The sequence below is a fragment of the Glycine soja genome, chromosome 6 (assembly GCF_004193775.1).
Source record: "Glycine soja cultivar W05 chromosome 6, ASM419377v2, whole genome shotgun sequence".
NCBI lineage: Eukaryota > Viridiplantae > Streptophyta > Magnoliopsida > Fabales > Fabaceae > Glycine > Glycine soja.
The window spans coordinates 2,994,278-3,014,275 of NC_041007.1; the positions used below are offsets into that span (position 1 = coordinate 2,994,278).

The 19,998-nt window shown below is 35.8% G+C and overlaps 5 protein-coding genes across 6 annotated transcripts; 1 reads left to right on the forward strand and 4 right to left on the reverse strand.

Annotated features, from left to right (window-relative positions):
- Positions 1–564: 564 nt before the first annotated feature.
- Positions 565–2,351, reverse strand: LOC114414718 (photosystem I chlorophyll a/b-binding protein 5, chloroplastic-like). The gene is made up of 6 exons (XM_028379097.1): positions 2,076–2,351; positions 1,855–1,987; positions 1,489–1,601; positions 1,288–1,392; positions 981–1,069; positions 565–888 (listed from the first exon to the last, which is right to left on the reverse strand). The coding sequence occupies exons 1-6, from the start codon at positions 2,348–2,350 to the stop codon at positions 746–748; spliced, it is 858 nt and encodes a 285-aa protein (XP_028234898.1). The 5' UTR covers position 2,351; the 3' UTR covers positions 565–745.
- Positions 2,352–2,715: 364 nt separating this feature from the next.
- Positions 2,716–5,846, reverse strand: LOC114414717 (protein CYPRO4-like). The gene is made up of 2 exons (XM_028379096.1): positions 4,113–5,846; positions 2,716–3,258 (listed from the first exon to the last, which is right to left on the reverse strand). Exons 1-2 carry the CDS (start codon positions 5,742–5,744, stop codon positions 2,977–2,979), a joined length of 1,914 nt encoding a protein of 637 aa, XP_028234897.1. The 5' UTR covers positions 5,745–5,846; the 3' UTR covers positions 2,716–2,976.
- Positions 5,847–8,373: 2,527 nt separating this feature from the next.
- Positions 8,374–11,094, forward strand: LOC114414721 (thioredoxin-like 4, chloroplastic). Of its 2 annotated transcripts, XM_028379100.1 has the most exons (5): positions 8,386–8,499; positions 8,660–8,714; positions 8,833–9,660; positions 10,345–10,398; positions 10,708–11,094. In XM_028379100.1, the coding sequence occupies exons 3-5, from the start codon at positions 9,175–9,177 to the stop codon at positions 10,834–10,836; spliced, it is 669 nt and encodes a 222-aa protein (XP_028234901.1). In that variant the 5' UTR covers positions 8,386–8,499; positions 8,660–8,714; positions 8,833–9,174; the 3' UTR covers positions 10,837–11,094. The 2 variants fall into 2 exon arrangements, with proteins under 2 accessions (XP_028234900.1, XP_028234901.1); XM_028379099.1 differs by having other exon boundaries at positions 8,374–8,499; positions 8,660–9,660.
- A 785-nt stretch (positions 11,095–11,879) lies between these two features.
- On the reverse strand, positions 11,880–14,159 carry LOC114414719 (pentatricopeptide repeat-containing protein At2g04860). The gene has a single exon (XM_028379098.1). The coding sequence runs from the start codon at positions 14,057–14,059 to the stop codon at positions 11,915–11,917; it is 2,145 nt and encodes a 714-aa protein (XP_028234899.1). The 5' UTR covers positions 14,060–14,159; the 3' UTR covers positions 11,880–11,914.
- Positions 14,160–14,766: 607 nt separating this feature from the next.
- On the reverse strand, positions 14,767–19,772 carry LOC114414722 (coenzyme Q-binding protein COQ10 homolog B, mitochondrial-like). Its single transcript, XM_028379101.1, has 4 exons — positions 18,989–19,772; positions 18,038–18,233; positions 15,726–15,857; positions 14,767–15,306 (listed from the first exon to the last, which is right to left on the reverse strand). The coding sequence occupies exons 1-4, from the start codon at positions 19,303–19,305 to the stop codon at positions 15,184–15,186; spliced, it is 768 nt and encodes a 255-aa protein (XP_028234902.1). The 5' UTR covers positions 19,306–19,772; the 3' UTR covers positions 14,767–15,183.
- Between the last annotated feature and the right edge of the window lie 226 nt (positions 19,773–19,998).

Sequence of the window (19,998 nt, forward strand, 5' to 3'; positions counted from 1 at the left end):
CCTTTGATGAACTTACTTAACAAATACTGCGTTATTTATAAGAATGATATCCTGATGATTAGGGAAAAACTGTTAAGTAGAATGATTTCATGTAGAAGTTGAGATAACTGCTGTCGCTTAAACCTGAACCATTCCCTATATCCTTAGATTCATCCATATATTTTAATAGGAAGTATAGAAAGAATTGGAGATTCGTGCAACATGCATTCGCACAATGTGTCAGTGATTGAGGCTGGCAAGAATACGCCCGTCTATTCTGGTTAAATTATTTCACTCCTGAGGAACGAAGCTTTAAGGGTAAATGATCCTTTTGTTCGACTTACATAGATGTATTTTATTTAAATTCTTATATTAATTAATCACGCATCAAACTAATTTAGTTGATATCCTATCGACAATTAAGTATCTTAATGTAGCAAAATAATTAGTTGAATAAGTTTGATGTTTAGTTGATCAATATACATGAACTAAAATGGAAAACTTCAATGTTGTTCATTATGTTTTTTTCTATTAAAAAAAAAATAATTTGCTTTGAAATAAAAAACATTTTAGTGATCACAGTCATTTCCCCAAAGCTTAAACAAATAATTAAATCAATTGAAAATGTAATAGAATGTGCTTCAAGACCCTTACATCTAAACTTGATCCTTGACCACAGTATGATCGAGGTGGAAAAATAAAAAGTAATTTCATTTTATGGATAAGCTCAAGCCCAAGCCACATATTCATACAGTACTTTCTAGAACTAAGAGCTAGAATTGGCAAGGGTCTGAATAATTGTTTTATGCCATGGATTGGAAAGATGCTCCACAAGATTATCAATTGGTCCAACATGAGTCACTGAAGCTTGTACAAAGATGCCAAGCATTGCCACCATTGCGAGTCGCCCTGAAAATAGAAGGATTTACAACTAAGGAAACGAGCTTTTGGAGAATTATACATTTATTGATAAATATCAAAGAACTGAGAAAAAAAGATACCATTCTTAATCTCTTTAAGCTTCCAGTCATGAGCGTTATTAATATCTTTAGCTAGGCCAAGAGGATTTAGCAGAGGACCCCCAGGGTACCTGTTTGAAACAAAAGCATACATCTCAATGTCTAAATGCAAGTATAGTAAAATCAAAATGCCCCGTGACAATTAATCCGCTGTTGAGGAGAATGCATACCCTATGTTTACCAATTCATGTTCGATATAATAGTCAAAGAACACGAAGAATCAGATTCAAAACTGAAGGAGAAAGATAAGAGAGAAATATATATTTTTGTTATTGGAAAATGTAAATACCCTGGCTCTAAGCCTTTCAGTGAAGCTTCCAATCCAAAGAAGGACCCCTCTTTAGCTTGAGATCCAGGACTAACAAAATCCATATACCTTTTAGTTTCCACAAACCTGTGCAAGTAAAAGTGATGAAGTCATACGTACAGGCCACTGAATTCTCGAGGATAATGAAATTATGAAAGCCCCAGTTCAAGACAAAAGTTCTACCCCATCAGAACTAGTTGAACAAGGAAGAGTGTCTTTGTATTGGCAAAGTCGTATTTTACCGCACCAGCTTCAAACCAAACCGGTATCTTACTAATTCCTGTGACGCGAAGTAGCTGCATAGATTTTACCAAGAAGTTCAGGCAAGGACTTCAATAGTAAAAAAAAAAAAAAAAGCAGCTTAACTTATGAAGCTTGATTACTGTTATCAATGGTGGAAAGCCAAAATTCCACCATATAAACATGTTATGGCGATGGTAGCACCCCCATTTAACAATGGTCTTGATTGATTTCTATCAATTTATTAAGAATACTTTTCTACAATCAATCTTTATTATTATATGCACATGTGCAAGTTGTGTTACTCACATCTGTCACTAGAATTCCGAAGACCCCAAGCATTGCAAAGCGACAATGAACCAGCTCTGCCTGCACATACCACCTTAAGCTTGCCGGATCCTCTGCAAGTCCAAGTGGGTCGAACCCAAAATCTCCAGCAAGACTGAAAAGCATACTGTTTATGTCAAAAACTTGAAAAGAGACAGTAGCAATAGCAGAACAAGATGCCCAAGAGAAGTGTACAGCCTCACGTTCCATCAAGATGAGGTGGGGGATCAAGTCCTGGGAGCCATGTAGGTCGCTGTTGCGCCCCAACACAAGTTTGCCTATAACGTGGAGTGGCAGCAGCACCATCCCCAAGCCACGATAATCTTCCAGCTGGTGAACCTCTATCCAAGCTCTTGTTGTTGAATAAAGAGCCGGGCTGAATGGAGAAGCTTCTTCCTATTGCTACGGCCATTGTTTTCTGATTATCTGCTCCTATTCCCGTGCTCAAATTTGCCTCTTTCACCACAACCACATGCATACATATTATTGGTTTAAAGGTAAAAGAAATGCATGGGCCCACTTATCCATTGAGTGTTGGATAACAAACGTTTGCTTCTAAGGCTCCATGATGATAACATAACAATTTCTTCCAACCTAGAGAGGTAAACATTTTCGAGGCCACTCTATAAATCATAAATTATTCTTTTTCAAAGTTCTTAAAGGAAATTAGATGTTACTTCAGCATCTTCCATAAGAACAAAGAGACCAAACATTGACAATTCGTACTGTCTGGGCTCCCTTTAGTTTCTTCAAACATTTTCGATTCATTTAGTATTTTAAAAGCCAAAACGCCCAAATCAATAGTGGAGGCTGAGCGCCTCTCCCACCACAGGGATTTCTAAGTAAGAGAAGAAAAAAGAAATTCAGATAAAATTGATACAATTCTTGGACCAACTAATAATATCTTTAGATAACTGAACATGCTGGTACAATGAGACAATCATCACTGATTTCCCTGTGTCATAAAATGCTTAATTAATATCTGAAATGATATTAATATCAACTACACCTTAAAATATTCTACATACAACTGAAATTTAAATGAAACATATGAAATGATATTAATGAAGATAAAAGAGCAACAAATAGTTCACTGGCTGTGTATCATCGCTTGCTGGATATGCTGAATGAGCTAACTTTCATTGGGGTAGCTATGACCAATGGAGCCTCAGGAGAATCAGTGACTGCAAACTTGTCATGCATAAATCGGCTCTCAACAATGGAATCATCCCTAAGGACTATCTTGTAGCAGAAGCAGCTCTTTAGACCCTGTTGGTTACGGTAGCACTCATGAGAACCATCCTTGACTTGTTGGAAGTTCCATATCACACTGAACTTCCCCACGGTGGCTACTATATGTCGCTCCTGTTTCCCATTCTCTGTCACCTAAGACACCAATAAAACTTGGAATTATAAAAATATATTTCCTTATGATTAAAATATGAAAGACACAGTAAAAACCAAGATATGTCATTTCTCAGCAGACGTGGGACAGGAACAGACACAATCTAGCTTCAGGGAAAAGAATAATCCTTACCTGAGAAGAGTAACTATATATAGCCAATCAAAGCTCAAAAGCTTAAACATTATTAAAATAATAATGAAGTCTATATTCAAGTTCGTGCTATTATCTGGAACCTTTGATTGGTTGTGCTTATTGGCACCATGCTCATCCATGAATTGCCAAAGGGAAAAACACCACGCAAACTTACTGTAATCCCCGTGCTTTCAGCAACAGTAAACATGACATTCACTTGAAAACCAACAAACATTTAACATGCTCAGTGTTATTATGAATTTGTAATCTCAACACTGGATACACTCTAAATAGAAGTAAAAAGCTCAGATAGGATTGAATTTATACAATAATTTTCTAAAAAAATAAATAATAATGTTTGAGTTATACATTAGCTTCTAATATGTTTGAGTTATTTGCAATTTACAATACAAGGATATGTTTCCTTATACACTCAAAACACATATACACACTCCTAAAGCTAATGTATTATCAATTATCAAAACCGCACACACTAATAAATTTTGACTCAAAACACACTTTGCAATAAAGGATTCAATTGAAAGGAACTACAAAATAATAATGATAATGATTAAATACCATGACAAATCACAGGCAACAGAGGACATCAATATCATGAGAAACAAAAATAATTTGCAAGATAAGAGCAGAAACAAAAATAAGCAAAACCGCCAAGTAAGCAGAGAATTCAATTCACACTTACCCACGAAAACTGAGCATTGCGGAACTTATTATTCGCTCCAGCCAAATGTGAATCAAGAGGGTTGAGCTTGAGCAACCTGGGAGCAGCAATCCTATTCCCCATCCGACCAGAAAAACCAGTCTTTGTTGTTCCATTTTTGTCAGTAAAGAGGGTACAGATAAGAATCAAGTAGGAATCAGTAGTACCCACAATCCACTTTCCATCAAAGGTTACATCCACATGAGTAACCGGCGAACCAAGGCCAGGAAAAGCCGTCTTCGCCTGCCTCATCGTGTTCACCGAATACAGCCTTATCTTCCCATCCAAAGACCCCACAACAATGGACCCATCACCAGTAGTAGCAAAGCACTGGAAGTTAGTCCCCCTCGAAAACTGATGCCCTTGTGCCCAATTCAACACGGGGGCATTGGAATCATCCAAGTTCTGAACCATCCCATTACGATCCCTCATATCCCACCTACAAAGCCTGTTATCATCCAACCCTAGAAAAGTTGACCCAGAAGGATCCAATTGAGCCCCTTTACTATCATTTGTAATATCCCTCATTGTAATCTCAGTCCCATCCTTCCCAAACATCCATTCACTCACAACCTTCCCAGTCTCAATATCAAGCTGATGAAGCCCAGTGGAGTGAAGCTTCCCTCCACCCATTGGACTCATCAGAAGCATGTTGGTCTCAGCCCTCATCAGAAGTGTCTTCTTAGGGGTACAATAGGAAGAACCACCACCCCCTTTTTGATACCCATCACTGAAATTCACAAAAGCACCCTTCCCATGAATCCCATGTGCGAAATTCTTCACAACCTGAATCCCATTATCACTCACCAAGAAACTGTTGTCCAAAGCACCCAAAGCAAGGCTCTGAATTCCACCGTTGGAAGCTTCTTCGAACTCTTCTTTTAGGTCTTGGTTTGACCTAACCAGTGTGGGGCTTTTGGTGAAGGCTTCCTCTGCGTCCTCCCACATGGAATCATCGGCGGTTTCGGGTTTTGCCCACGCCGCGAAATCCTTGCCGTAGATTTTGAGTTTGTTGGCCTCCGTGGCCTCGACGCCGTGCGTGTTCTCGAAGAGACACTTCTGGAAGGAATCGATGAAGTCGATCTGGTCTTGGTCGCTGAAGAACTTCATCGCCCAGACGCCACGCACCACGAAGTCCACGCGCCGCTGCTCGGGGAAGCTCTTCAGGCCCATCTCCGGGCCCACCTTGGATCGGATTTTGGAACCAACTTTTAAAACCCAGAAAGGCTTTTCGTTTGATTCGTCGTAGTCGTCATTGTCGTTGTCGTTGTCGGAGTCGTCGTTGTTGTCGATTTCTTCGTCGGTATCGGCGTCGGAGTGGGTTTTCACGAAAGAATAAGATGTGAGTTTATCAGAAGTTACCCATTTGGCTTTGGGGGTGTTGCCGCCAATGTGGACGTAGAGCTTGACGGCGTTATTGACGGCGGGGGCGGAGGAGGAGGAAGAGTATTTAAGTTTTAGGGCCTTCAGCTTGGCCTCCACGTCATCGAGGGATGACGGCGTTGACGGTTTCCGTTCGGCGCTTCCTTCGGTGGCGTCTTCGAAGGTTTCATACTCCTCTTGTTCGGAGTCGGAAGATTCCAAGAGATCTTCGCGACTGTGATTGGCTCCCATTGAATTGAGATTGGGAAATGGAAGTTGGAGAAGAAGATGAATGCGTAACAGAGCGCCAATTTCGAAATTCGAAAACGGTGTGTGTTTTCTTTAGGCCTTAGGGCACTAGGGCTAGGGTTTTTAAAAGCCCAACGGATACAAACACGTGTGATAATGACTACGTTAATTAAAATTTTAGCTTCATTAAATTGAAGACACATTAACATGTCTCTAATTATCTCGCTAATATTTAGTAACACTTATTATTGTTTTCATTTTTTTATTTCTAATCAATTTATATCACACGTTATATTTCTTTCTTTTTATTTTTTAGCTCAACTAAAATTTGGTTATTATTCTCATTTTCCTTTTTAGTTTTATACAAAGTTTAAAAATTTAACATTCCAGTAAAATCATAAATTTAATTGTAGACACGATATCTAACACCTCATGCAATAAGTTAATACATATATAGTATAATTTATAAATATATATATATACACTTAACTTGTTATATTAATTCTCACCTAAATTATCTTTATCTTCATTCTTAATCTCCATCAAATATAGAAAATAGTTTTGTCTAAGTTGGGAATGAATTTCGTTGTCTTGTTCCCCACCACCTTTACAATTTAAAGTTTGTAATTTTTTGCTTGTTTTTGTCACATCTATAGTTACAATTAACTTTGTGGCTCATAAATGTTGGTAAACAAAAATCTACACTCATTCATTAAGGTACTCCTTAGTTTAACTTATGGAGATCAAACAAGAGGTAAGAATAGGGCAATATGACTAAAGAGAGAGGCAAATCCTCACGACTCTCTTAGGTTCACTTCACTTTATTCATTGTTAATAATTAATCGGTGAAAGAGAAAACAAAAGTGAAAAAAGAGATTGTTGCACAACTAGGATTTTTATCCAAGGTTGTAAATTTTAGATTGAATAGGCTAGGTACTGAATAGTGAACAATGCAGAAGAAAAACAAGAGAAATAAATGAAGATCGCATTAGCAATATGAGCAAACAATTTTACATTTAAAATGAACAAGAGAGAATAATGGACAATAGAATGTGAAAAATGAAGAAATAAACATGAAACAATAAGATATTAGAAACACAAGAACGTGCACTATGGTGATATATGCTTTATATGAAATAAAGAAAAGAAATACAAGGTTACACTAAATGTGTGCTTATTGGACTTATGAAATTAGTTTTGTTGGTTTGTGAAGGATAAAACAAAGTGAATGAAGACATTTTTGCACAACTAGGGTTTCATATAGTGTTGCAAAACTCAAACCAAATCGATCAAGAACTAGATGATGATCGATAAGGTCAAGCTATCAAATTGGATATGCTCATAGATCAGTATTAACATCATTAAATTGGATAAGAATCATAGTGAACCAACCTAACTCGGAGCATCAATAGAGTAAAACATAACAAAAAATGAAAAGAAAACACAAGAAAAAGAAACAAGAAAGAAGAAAAAGAAATGAAGATCGCTAGAGCAATAGTACCAAACAATCTGCATCTAAAAGGAACGCGTGAAAAAAAATAATAATAATGAAGTATAGAATGTGAAAATGAACCAAGAGAAAAGAAAAATCACAAGAATGTGTAGTGCGGCGACTATATATTTTCTTTTAAATAGAGAAAAGAAATATGGGGTTATATTAAATGTGAGCCTATTGGATTAACAAATGAGCTTGTAATTTCATCCTTAGTGAGGTAGAAGAAAGGTAGATATCAACATTCTCGTGTGTGTATATATATATATATATTCTTAAGTTGATTTTTTATTGTTATTTTGTATATAAAAATTTATTTAAATGTGTTTTTAATTTCAAAAAAATATGTTTTTTAAGATTAATCTATCTTCAATATCTTGGTTTAAGATTATTAAGTAAATAAAATTATTTACTTTTACTTCCTAAAAGTACATAAATGATATGATAAAAGTTAGAATTGGTAAAATAGATTGAACCGATGAGTCATGCCGGCCAAATTGGACCTAAAAAAAGTGGCCCTCATAGAAGATCAATTTGGCACAACCATTGGTATAAACAAGTCTAAAAATATATAGCTTCAAATTCAATCGAATGTCCAATGTTATTTTACTTTTTTAATATAAATTTAGATTAAAAAAAAGTAAAATGGATTAATAAAATGCAGTCCATAGAGAATTTGGGCCAGGATGACCCAACACGCATTTTTCACGTTAGGCAGGTGGGAAGAGATCGAACAGTCCATTTTGCTAGCTATAATAAAAATACATTTTTCATTTGAATGCAGAATAAAAAATAAAACAAAATAAAAAATCATATTCTAAAAAATATAAGTATATTTATATTTTAAATTTTTTGTAAGATTTATATTTTATGTCTAATAATAATGTAGACGTATTAAATAATATATTATATTAAAAATTTATTTTATAAAAGATAATAAAAATCAAAATGATCAAACAATATACATCCTACTTAATTTAAACTGTAATAAATAAAATATTAGGAAAACATCATAATAAAAATTATAACAAAAGTGATTTATTCTTTGTATTTTAGCCTTTTATTTATTATAATTCTGATTTATGCTCAGATGACTGAATTAAAATGGTATTTTAGTCTAAATAAAATATTGTGAAAACAGCATAAATCAGAAACCACAGTGCGTGGATATGGGGAGTGCGTGTCTTCTTCTCATTCGAAGTTTTCTGTGCAGAGATATGGCAAAACCGCGCTTTTTGATTTCGACGATTCCTCTGTGTCTGTCAGGTAACTCACTCTTCCTCTTCTTCTCAAATCAAAACCAAACCTTACCCCTTCCTTTCTCATTTTCCCTTCGTTATTTTTTCTGATTCGTTTTCAGTACTTCATAACCATTTATTTGTTTCATTTGCCTCATTTTTCACTTGTTTATTTTTCATTTATGTAGTACAACTCCCGTGAAGTTAGAATTGGAGTGAATGCTAAGTTGACCTCACTAACAGGTTTAGGTTGCGTTCATTATTGGTTGTTATTATAACTAACAATTGCTCTGACCTTGGAAATTGGAATGAAATAACCTTCGTTTTTACTTAAAACATCTTTCCTCACTCTCAAAAGCAGGGTTGAGTGGATGTGCAATGTCATAAGGGTAGTCTCAAGGCTCTGTTTGGCTTCCAGTTTGAAATGCTTACACATCATGGCTGTATCTAATCTTTTTGTTTTTATACAAACATCAATGTCCATTGAAGCACAACCATTTATAATCATTTCTCCACCTGCCAAATAGTCCACATTTTAGAAATTGTGCTTGTCCTTTTACTAGATGATGCTTGTATATAGTATTGGTACCTTATCCCTTAGCTCAGACAAGTGCCCAAGAAATGCGTGAATCAATTGAAACCCATTATTCTTTTCTATGAGGTACCACCAGCTATCGAAATTTTCTCTCCAAAACTCTTGATTATGAGCAGTGTAAGATTTTTCATGCAAAAGATGCCGCAGGTTGTCATTTCTGGGCAGAATAGCAAGTCCTTTGTCAATGTTAGACTAGACACACAGAAAAAAGTTAAGTCTAGAATTTCCCATGTAGTTTTCAGCCTGGTTCCTAGGCACAGTCATGGCAATCTATGTTTTGGTGGGACAAAAGTTGAACCTCTAGTAAAAATCAGGCACACATTCTTCCCTAGTAGGATAAGAGTTGCTGAAGAATATCAAGAAGGTTTGTCTGATGAAGATGATGATCTCTGTCCCGTTGAATGTGTAAGAGAATTCACCACTGATGAAGAGTTCAGCAAAATTCTGGACAAGGCTAAAGAAACTGGATCTTTGGTTGTGGTGGATTTCTTTCGCACCTCTTGTGGAAGCTGCAAGTATATAGAGCAGGGTTTTGCAAAACTGTGCAAGAAATCTGGTGATCATGAAGCTCCGGTAATCTTCCTAAAGCATAATGTAAGTATGCTATCTGTTTAGCTCCTGTATTTCAGCTAAATATTTATGTTTCTAGCTTCTTTATATAAGTAGTTTTATGATATTATTTTTCATACACTACTAGGTAAAGATTTTTAAATAAGAAATCATTTTATGGCTTATAAAATAATTATTATAAAAATCAATAAACTTATTATATATAACTATTTGTGATTGGATGAGAATATAAACAACTTTTACATTATTTTCAAACTGTAGTTCATATTCCGATTTATTTGAGTAAATAGTATACATGATATGACAGTGTAAATGATCCATACATTGCTATTCAATCACAAACTATCATCCATGATAAATTTATTAACTCTTATAATAATTATCTTAAAAATCATACCAATAAAGGCTATTGATTAGTTGACAATGCAAAATTAGTTACACTAAAAGTCATAAAAATAAAACTCTTTATTTATTGTTAGTTTCTATATAAATATAAGGGCTTAAATATTAAGTCTATCAGGAACAACATCAATATGCTCGTCCTTTCTCCTCTATTTTGCAAAGTTCTCTTTAAGCTGTGGTGAAGAAAGTCATGATCAACTAATATTTACTTTATCTCTGCTTCTCAAACTAGAGGTTGTATTTGATTGCTTTATCATGTCAATAAAAATTTATCTATAGAGACTCTAATTACGCTATTGCTTGCAGGTAATGGATGAGTACGATGAGCAATCCGAGGTTGCTGACCGACTTAGAATCAGGGTATTTCTCTTCTATTCTATCGATTACTATTTACTGATCGAGTATCAAATAAAACTTAATCTGTATAAAACTGACCTGCCTCCCTTGGAGGCAGCTAAGTATCAGCCATCAGGTTAATCTAAAATGTTTGTTGTCCAACTTGTCTTCAATGTTCCGTGGTTAGAGTCTTCATTTGCTTGATTTCTCTAGTTTACCCTAATTAACTGGTGCACTTGCCATTTTTGTTTTGGTTCCGGTTTATCTTGTCATTTCTTGTTATGTCTCTCTCTAAAACTATCTTTAATTTGAAACGGAAACAAACTGATGCAGGCCGTGCCTCTTTTCCACTTCTACAAAGATGGTGTCCTGTTGGAAGCATTCCCAACCAGAGACAAAGATAGGATTGTTGCCGCCATACTCAAGTACTCATCTCTTGAAAGAGAAGATATCTTAGGTTAACTTCAAGGGATGGTATGGTCACGGCACCCTCCGAGACAGTGGTGCACTGCAGGGAAATTAGTCAAGTATTGTACGTGACAAAGTTCGTTAAACATGTTGTATACTCAAAATAATAATACACTTCAGGGCTTGCCAACCTAATTCACTTTGTTAGGATACAATATTTGCTTGCAAAGTATCTAGTGAAGAGTTTAATGCTAACTATGATACTCCCTTCTCTTTCCCCAGAGGTCATAAATAAAATTTTCTTTCTGCTTATTTGTTAAGCCTTATATTTAACCAAAACCTTTAAGTGCTTGCAGATTCTAGTAAGGAGCCGGGCGCTGCCTGTGTCTGAATGGGATTCAAAACTAAGTCGAGTGTATGTAAGTTTAATTCTACTGATAATTAAGGCGTGTTTGGACAAATTTTCCATAAGCACTTTAAGGAGAGAAAATAAAAAGAAAAAAAGAAAGAAGTTTCTCTTAAGAGTATTTCAGTGAGAGTTATTTATGGGGTTCTTAAATTTTAGAACGAGTATTTATGTGATTTTATTATTAGAGCAATGAACGTGACAATTGTTAATATTTGAACGATAACCAAGCAACATTGGTACGATTGAACTAGAAGAACCAGAATGCAACTTTTTTGTATACCAAAGTCTGACCGTATGATTATGTCCAAGTTTAAAAAAAAAATGGAGATATGGAGTTAGCACGCAATGCCAATATAAGCCATCAAAATCTCCATCAGCATTAAAATGCTTTTACTGAACACCAAAACTAGTTATGAATTTATTCTAAATGTTTAGTTTTTTTTTGGGTGATATCTACGTGTTTAGTTTACTAGAAGGATTTACTAGTTTCAATCAAAGACCTAGCTTAAAAACTTATATCATATAGCCGACATTTTTCTCCTCTTCCGGGCTCTTCGTTTCTTATCATTTGATTTTTATTTGTACAGTTCTACTTCTATGTGCCATCTCCCCTTAAAATTCCTTTTACATTATGGTTATTTTCAAGATTCAAATCTCCTACTTGTATAGTGAACAAACTGCAAATTTCTGCAGCGAAAAAATGGTAGTTATTGTACTATGAAGTCAACATAGACACAAATGCTGCCAAGTGCTTGTATTCAAATAGACCTCACTCGGGCACAAGTTGTTATTGATGTCTCTGAGGGGTGTCACTTCAATAACACTAACACCTGAAGATCCATCTCCTCCACTGTCTCTCATCATATCCCTCACCCTTGCTACGTCATCCCACCTCCCAACAATCGCATAAAGATTTGACAATGATACATAAAATCCCCCGTTTTTGTAATTCAATAAAAACAAATTTTTGGCCAAGCATTCCCCAAGCTTTACTTCCTGTTGAATCCAACAAGCACTTAACAGTGCCCCCCATACAGCAGAATCAGGCCGAATTTCCATGTTGTTAATAATTTCAATTGCTTCCTTGAACAACCCTGCCCGACCCAAGAGGCCAACAATGCAAGCATAATGCTGCAAAGTTGGCATCAAACCATACTCTTTTCTCATGATACGAAAGTATTCCATTCCTGCGTAGACAAGTCCTCCATGAGTGCATGCTGCTAAAACTCCCAAGAAAGTGATTTTATCAGGTTCTAGCCCTTGTTCTTGCAGTTTAGAAAAACAACCGAAAGCTTTGTGTTCAAGTCCATATAAACTGTAACCCGATATGATGGAGTTCCATGTTACCAAACATGGATCATTGATGCTATAAAATATCTTTTCAGCATAATCTAATCTTCCACACTTAGTATACATATCTATTAGAGCAGTTCCTGTAAAATCTTCAACTTTCACATTGTTTCTAAGGATATAGCCATGCAGTGTCTCTCCAATCCGCAAGTACCCAAGCTGGCAACACCCTGATAGTAGACTAGCGATAGTAATTGCATCTGGTTTTTGTCCACACATGTTCATTTGGCAGAACAACTCCATGGCATCACTTGATTTTCCAGCCTGAACGCAGCCAGATATCATAGAATTCCAAGTGATCAACGGTTTTTCACTCCTGTCAAAAAACAAAGACAAAGCAGCTAATATCTCATCAAATCTTGAATAAAAGCTTATTAGCCCATTTGCAACTAAGCAATCATTAGTCAGCCCATTCTTCAACCCATAACCATGGAAAGCACATCCAATAGCAAAATGAGAAGGATCACTAATTCCATGAAGGACACTAATCAAGGCAACTGCATCTGGTTTTATGTCTAACTTCAGAGTTTGGATAAAACACTCAACCGCAGATTCTACCTCGCCCTTTTCAGAATAGCTAGAGATTATCCCAGTTAACGAAATCAGGTCTTTGGTGGGATAACATTCGTAAAGCAATTTTGCCATATCAGTGAACCCTTGCTTTGCATATAGACAAACTAGTGAGGTAACAACAGATGCATCACCGGTGAAGCCACATTTGATAATATAGCAATGGACAGTTTCCGGAACTGCATTAGCTGACATAAGGTTCATCATTGTCACTGGACTGGGTTGCCAACCTTCCTTCAGCATCTCTTTAAAGCACAAAACTGCCTTGTCCTCGAAACCATTTTGGCCATAGGCACCAATCATGGTATTCCAAGAGATAACATTTTTCTCACCCATTTCTTGAAACAAGAGTTGGGATGCTTCCAAGTCATCACATTTAGCATACATTGAGGTAAGTGCATTACTCAACTGAGGATCCAAACCCAGACCAGCTTTGATTCCAAATGCGTGAACGGATCTACCTTGAAGGAAAAGTTCACGGCGACCACAAGATGGTAACAAACTAGCAATAGTTGTTTGGTTAGGTCTGAAACTCTCTCTTAGCATGTGGACAAAGAGTTGAAGGGCGTCATGAGGATGCCCATGTTGTGAATATCCACAAATCAATACATTCCATGAAACAACATCTGCAGAAGGCAAATCTTCGAACAGTTGGCGTGCATGGGTAGTGAAGCCAAGTTTCATGTAGAAGTCAATGAGAGCGGTGTTTACATATAGAAATTGGTCAATGCCCCGTTTCAACAACTGGGTTTGAATCTGGTTTACTTGTAGCCAGGCAGTGGGTGATCCACGCGAGAAAGAAGAAGAGGAAGAAAGGCACGCTTTGATGAGTAAAGAAAAGGTAAGATGGTTGGGGTTGGCACTAGACTGTAAAAGTTGTCGAAAGATGAGGAGTGCAGAGCTTGCATCATGGAATAGAGAGTGAATGAGAGACAGATTAGGTTTCATTTCATGACCAGGGACCAATTATCATCCTTTCAGACTCCCAAAGGTGTATGAAAATAATGTATGGTCTCAAGAGAGAAAGCAACAAAACGCTTACGTGGAAAAAAAAAACACATACAGTTCTCAGATTTTGGCTTGGAGCCAGAAAGGAAAAAATAAAATAAAATAATATAAGCCATTGATTTAAAACTTAATATATCTAACGGTAGAAACTCAAAAGATTGGCACAGGTGTAGGATCTCGTTTCATATATTGTGTAAAATTCTTGGATATGTCACAATCACGCACCACATTAGTCTTTAGATATGTCTTTCCCATGCTAGCATACATGGAGCACTCTCCCACCTTAGTCTTCACCATAGTTTTGATCGAAAAACAATATTTATGACATTGCATTTAAGTTTGTTCATTACAGAAAAAAGATACAGTATTTGTCTTTAATACTAGTATTATTAAATGTCAGTTATTGCAGTCTTCGTTTTTGTAATTTTATAGTCCTAAATGTCATCATTTGATACTGTCCGAAACCGAAATTTAAAATGACTATCACTTGGTAATTATAAGAATGAGAATAAGAACGAGACTTTTATAATTTAAAGAGCAAAATAACCAATAACTTCAAAAACTGTTTCGATGCATTAATATTAACTTGCGAAAGACTATTTACACTGGTTTAGTATGTTAAATGAGGTTCTGTCAAGTACAATGTCTAGAGGGAAAGCAGGAAACTATATACGAGATCTCAAGTATTTTACAGATGTTCTGCTAGTAGAATACAAAACTACAGAAGGGTTTGTCATATTTACATCATGAACAGCGGTTTTTGCGGCAAGTATTTTATTATTTTTACTTTTAAATGTATTGAGGTTTCTTTGAATGTGACTCATTCTTTTACCATTAATTATTTGGTATTCTCTGAAAATAGGTCCAAAAACTTCGAGATTGTTCGCAGTATTTTGTAGAATTCATCTACATGTAAATTACAAAAATCACTAGGGATTAGAAAGAGAAATGATCAATCATTTAGCATTGAGCTGCCAAACAATAAAAATACGCCCAATTGATGCAGAGACTATAAATTGACCTCAACTATTATGTTCTTCAAGGCAAGAAACTGGTGCAGAACTTTATGCCCTTTTTCCATACGAGTTTTCAAGGACCCGCACTTCCGGTCCATATATCAAACGGCAACGCTCAGTAAATGAACCAACCATCCTAGAGGCTACCTCCTTAAAGAACACCGATGCAATCTGATCACCATTAAAGAACTTTGCATTAGTCATTACAAAAATAAATAAATAAATACAAAATGTAACTTATACAACTACAACCTGTGTAGTCTTAACAGTATTTCTGTTATGAAATGAGTTGTGTAGGCAATTATATGAATACAAATGCGGGTGCATAGGAGGGAAAGTAATGCAAAAGTATTGGTAATGCCTTAACATAGACACGTTTAAGCGAATGAATAGTGAGGACAGTACAGAAAAGTGAAAAGTGAAGAATGAATAGTGAGGACAGTATAGAAAAGTGAAAAGTGAGGACGACAAATGACATGCAGGGTTCGGCGCTAGAAAATGAGGACAACATAGGATTGTTTTTCCAATCAAAGCATAAAGACACCAAAAAGCAAGTTGTGGAAAATAGATGCATTATAACAGAACTATACCTGTCTGTAAAGTGGAGACTGAAACTTAAAATCCACCAAGAAATAAAGATCGCAACTTCCTGGAACAGGGCCAGGGTTAAACTCCCATATGTTTATCAAATGCTCAAACAGGGTACTCTGCGACACAGTTGTCTAGAAACACAAAAGAATATAAGCACAACAACATAGCAATCAGTGGAAATGAAGAGCAAAACTCTGTGTGCAAAATTTAAAAAAGAGAGAAAGAAATGAAGAGAAAAACAAAGATCCACATTCATGATCAACCAGTTTGAATCACATACTGGTTTGTGAATAAAGAATCTAAAGCCCATATATAACATACAATATTCTATTAGAAAGGATCAAAGCCAATCGGCACTCTAATAATTATAAAGATTAGATATGAGAACAATCATAAGTAATTAGCAACAGCAGAGATAAACTCAGCTGTTCAAATCTGCATCTCATATGCCAATGCACACTTCAGCACATATATCATGGTGGCTAGGCCATAGAAGTTTTCTCCAAAGGATTTAATGTTGCTCATGCATCACAATTTGCATAATGATACAGCAAAATAATACTGTAAATCCTATCCAAAGTTGCAGAGAAAAAATACTATCATAAACTACTAGGAAAAAATGTCCAGGCTTGACTTGCCTCATCTCATAACAAAAAAATCAGGATTGAGACAAGTGAGAAGTTCATTTACTGAACAAGCCGAGCTTGAGAGTTTTACTATCTTGCTCATTAATTGATCATATGAACATAAAGCAAGAACAGTATATATGTTATATGAAAAAACCAGAGAAATTTTTTTATTCCTTCAGTGAGATATCTAATTTTGTTACTGGGTATTCAATATATAAAGAATATATTTCCAAAAATAACTCCCTGATATAAAAGCTAATGATCAGGAAAACAGGATAAATTAGAGCAAAGAGGGAAACAGATACCTAAACTATTCCCTATTAATTAGGAAAGAAATATGTCCATGAGATGTCAATAACTCTGAATTGATGTGAACAGCAATATATGACATTTGTTAGAATACTATATACTATCAGTTATCTCAGAATATATAACCAACCATAATTGTGTTGATTAGCTCCTGGTTAGGCTACAAGTTAGATACTGATTACTAAAGTATACCATGCAAGGGAGAGGAATAAAGGCATGGGAGGAGGAGTGGAGGAATCTGTCCTGCATTCCCCAACAGAAGGGACACATGGCAGCAGGAAACTATGCAGCAATCATGAAAGGGAACATTAATATGAATGGAAAGGAGGGTGCAGCAGGGTGGTGCCATCTACAAATCTTTTGGGTAGTTTTGGTGTGGCTGATGCCACAGGGCAGAGTAGGCACTCCTTCTGTGAGTGGCTTTTTTAACAGTCTGTTTTTAAGTTTTCGGCTATTTCCATTGTAATTAGAACTTGGTTCTCTTTTTTTTTCCTGCCATTTCTACAGTAATATCATATCAGTACCTGTAACACTCATTTGAAGCTTGTTTTATTACCTAGGGCTCATTTAGGCTTGAATTTGTTTATATAGAGTAGGTATACACGTATAGCAACCAAACTGAAACTGACTGAGAGTCTGAGATTAAGCTCAATTTTTCACTCATTAAGACACAAGTTGAACCTTTGCAGCATATTCTATAAACAAGCTGAGCCCAAGCCTGCTACTTGACAGCTTGACCAACCCCAGAAAAATGTAAGACATTGCTAATACATATAGTTACAGTTTTGCTTCGTCTAGTTTTTAAATGTTTCACTTTCCCCTCTAAATTTCAAATTGATGCTACTCTGTCCATCGGAGTGATGCTCATAGGGCAAGTTTATTGTTTAGGAGGAACTGTGTAACATAACATCTCCACATCAATGATACAATGGGAAGGGGCCTAATTATATCAGTTTGAATGATAACCAAGCAACATTGGTCAGATTGAACTGGATGGAGCAGAATGCAACGTTTTCTTTATACCAGAGTCTGACCATCCATATGTACAATTAAGTCCAAACTAAACAAAAAAAAAAAACAATAGACATGTGGAGCCAGCACCCAATGCCAATATAAACCATCAAATTTCCATCAGCATTAAAATGTTTTAACTGAAAATGAAAGCTACAAATTTCTAGATAAGATGGACGCTGTCTCTAACTCATTAACAAATATTGGCTTGAATGTGCCTACAGATCTCATTATTTATGGAAATTTTAAGTTGTGCACTAACAAGTAACAGCAACAATCAAAAAACATCTGACAACCATGATCCTCCTGAATGCAAGCATAAGGTAACTACAAAATACCATATACCAGAGGAGGTTGAATACCTTTATACGCTTTGGTTTGTCCAATTCAACATGAGAAACATAACTTTCAACGAGGAATTTAAATCCAATCTCCAACTCAGCATCAAATGATCCGTCTGGATAGTGTCTAAGTATGTCCGACCTTTGACACCATGGGACAAAACCATGATAGAAGTCAACAGCAGAAACAACTTCAAATAATTGCTCTGTAGAGTACCTAATAATTCATAAGTATATCAGTTAACAAATAAAAAGAATGAAAACAACGAAAAAGAATAATTATTCTGAATTCAACAGTAACGTATACAAAGCCCAGGATAAGGGGAAATTATTAGGTAGCCCTGGACCTCACATGCCCATGATCCTGGTCAATCTCTATCTATGTGACATGTATTTAAGTTTTTTAATTTACAAAAAGGAATTAATAACACTTGATTACATGTCAGATGGGGATTAATTGGGATCATGATTGTCCAAGACTACCTAACAATTTCTCCGGGATAAGATGATGATTTGTACACTCAAATCCATAAAGTGTCTTTTAGAATCCAAACATCAAATATTTATCATATAATCTCGGTACACGAAGTGCAAAGTTAAAAACAAGCTTTAAACCACTACTAGAATATATGCTAACATAATAAAACTATTTAGACATCACAAAAATCAACTTTCTCCTAAGGATTGAAATAAATGGTATAGGACTAACAATAATGGGAACAATTCAACAGTCAGCAGAGCCATCTATTGAAAAACTAAAATTTCATTAAGAAAAAGTTTTGATTATCAATTTATCATAATAGAACACACCAGCTCGGCTTCACTTAAAAATATCAACATTCTAAATCATTGTGCATGGAAATAATATAAAGTTATAAAAATCTACAAGAAAAAATAATAATAAAAATAAAATGCAAATAGAGCCAAACACATGCCAGCATAAACAAAGAGAGATGAGAAAAATCCCGTTACCCCAAAACGCGCCTCTCCTCGTAAGTTCTGGATAGAATACCTTCTTCACCATCTCCACATCCAAGAAACCGTCTTGATTGAACAACATTATAATTATAATAATGATTATTGCTATTGCACGATCCTCCGATGAGAGAGGAAAAGCCGATGCGAGAGACGGAAGGATGATTGTGATGGCCGCCGGTAATGGCTGTAGTGATGCATCTGCATCCATCGTGCTTCCCACTGCTCTTGCTAGACCTAATCAATTGACTACCACCGCTTTTGCGCGATGCTAAGGAGCAAAGGGCCTTCGAGGTCGACAAAAATGGCGGCATCGTAACCCCCAAAAAAAAATCGAGATACCTAATAATCTGATTAAATTGAGAAAATCTGAAATACAAGTGCAGCTAGAACCGCGGATTGGGATCCGGAATGTGAAACCCTAGGATTTCAAAAATATTTGAAGGGAGGGATATTCTAATGAAAGGATACGCAAATGGGGAGAGGAAGAAGAAAAGGAAAATTGGTATGAGATTGCGGATTTATTGCGTGTGTAGAAGTACAAATTTGAAGGGGAAAATTTTTATTGTTCAAACATGTAACGGCCACGTGGTTGTTTAGGCCATTTTAGTTCTTTCTTCACACGACACTGCGTGAACTGCCACGCGACATCGTTTATAGAGTTCACCGCACACGTGTCCATTGTCGCCGATAATATGGAACCCCGTCGTCCGCGCCTCAGCCTCCCTTGCCCTTTTTTTTTCTCGTCTTAGTTAGGATCATGGTTTAGCGGTGGTGCCTTGCTATTGCACCCCTCATTGATATTTAAACTCTCGAGAGAATTGGAAATTATAATTTTAGTTTCTTTAGTTTCTCAAATTCATGATTTTGATCTCTTAAATTTTAATTTTAACATTTGTCTTTTCTAGTTTTTAAATTAGTAATTTTGATCCTTCTAATAAATTGTTAACAAATAATTTTGATTGATTAAGTTATTACATTAATTATAAATTAATTAAAATTATTAA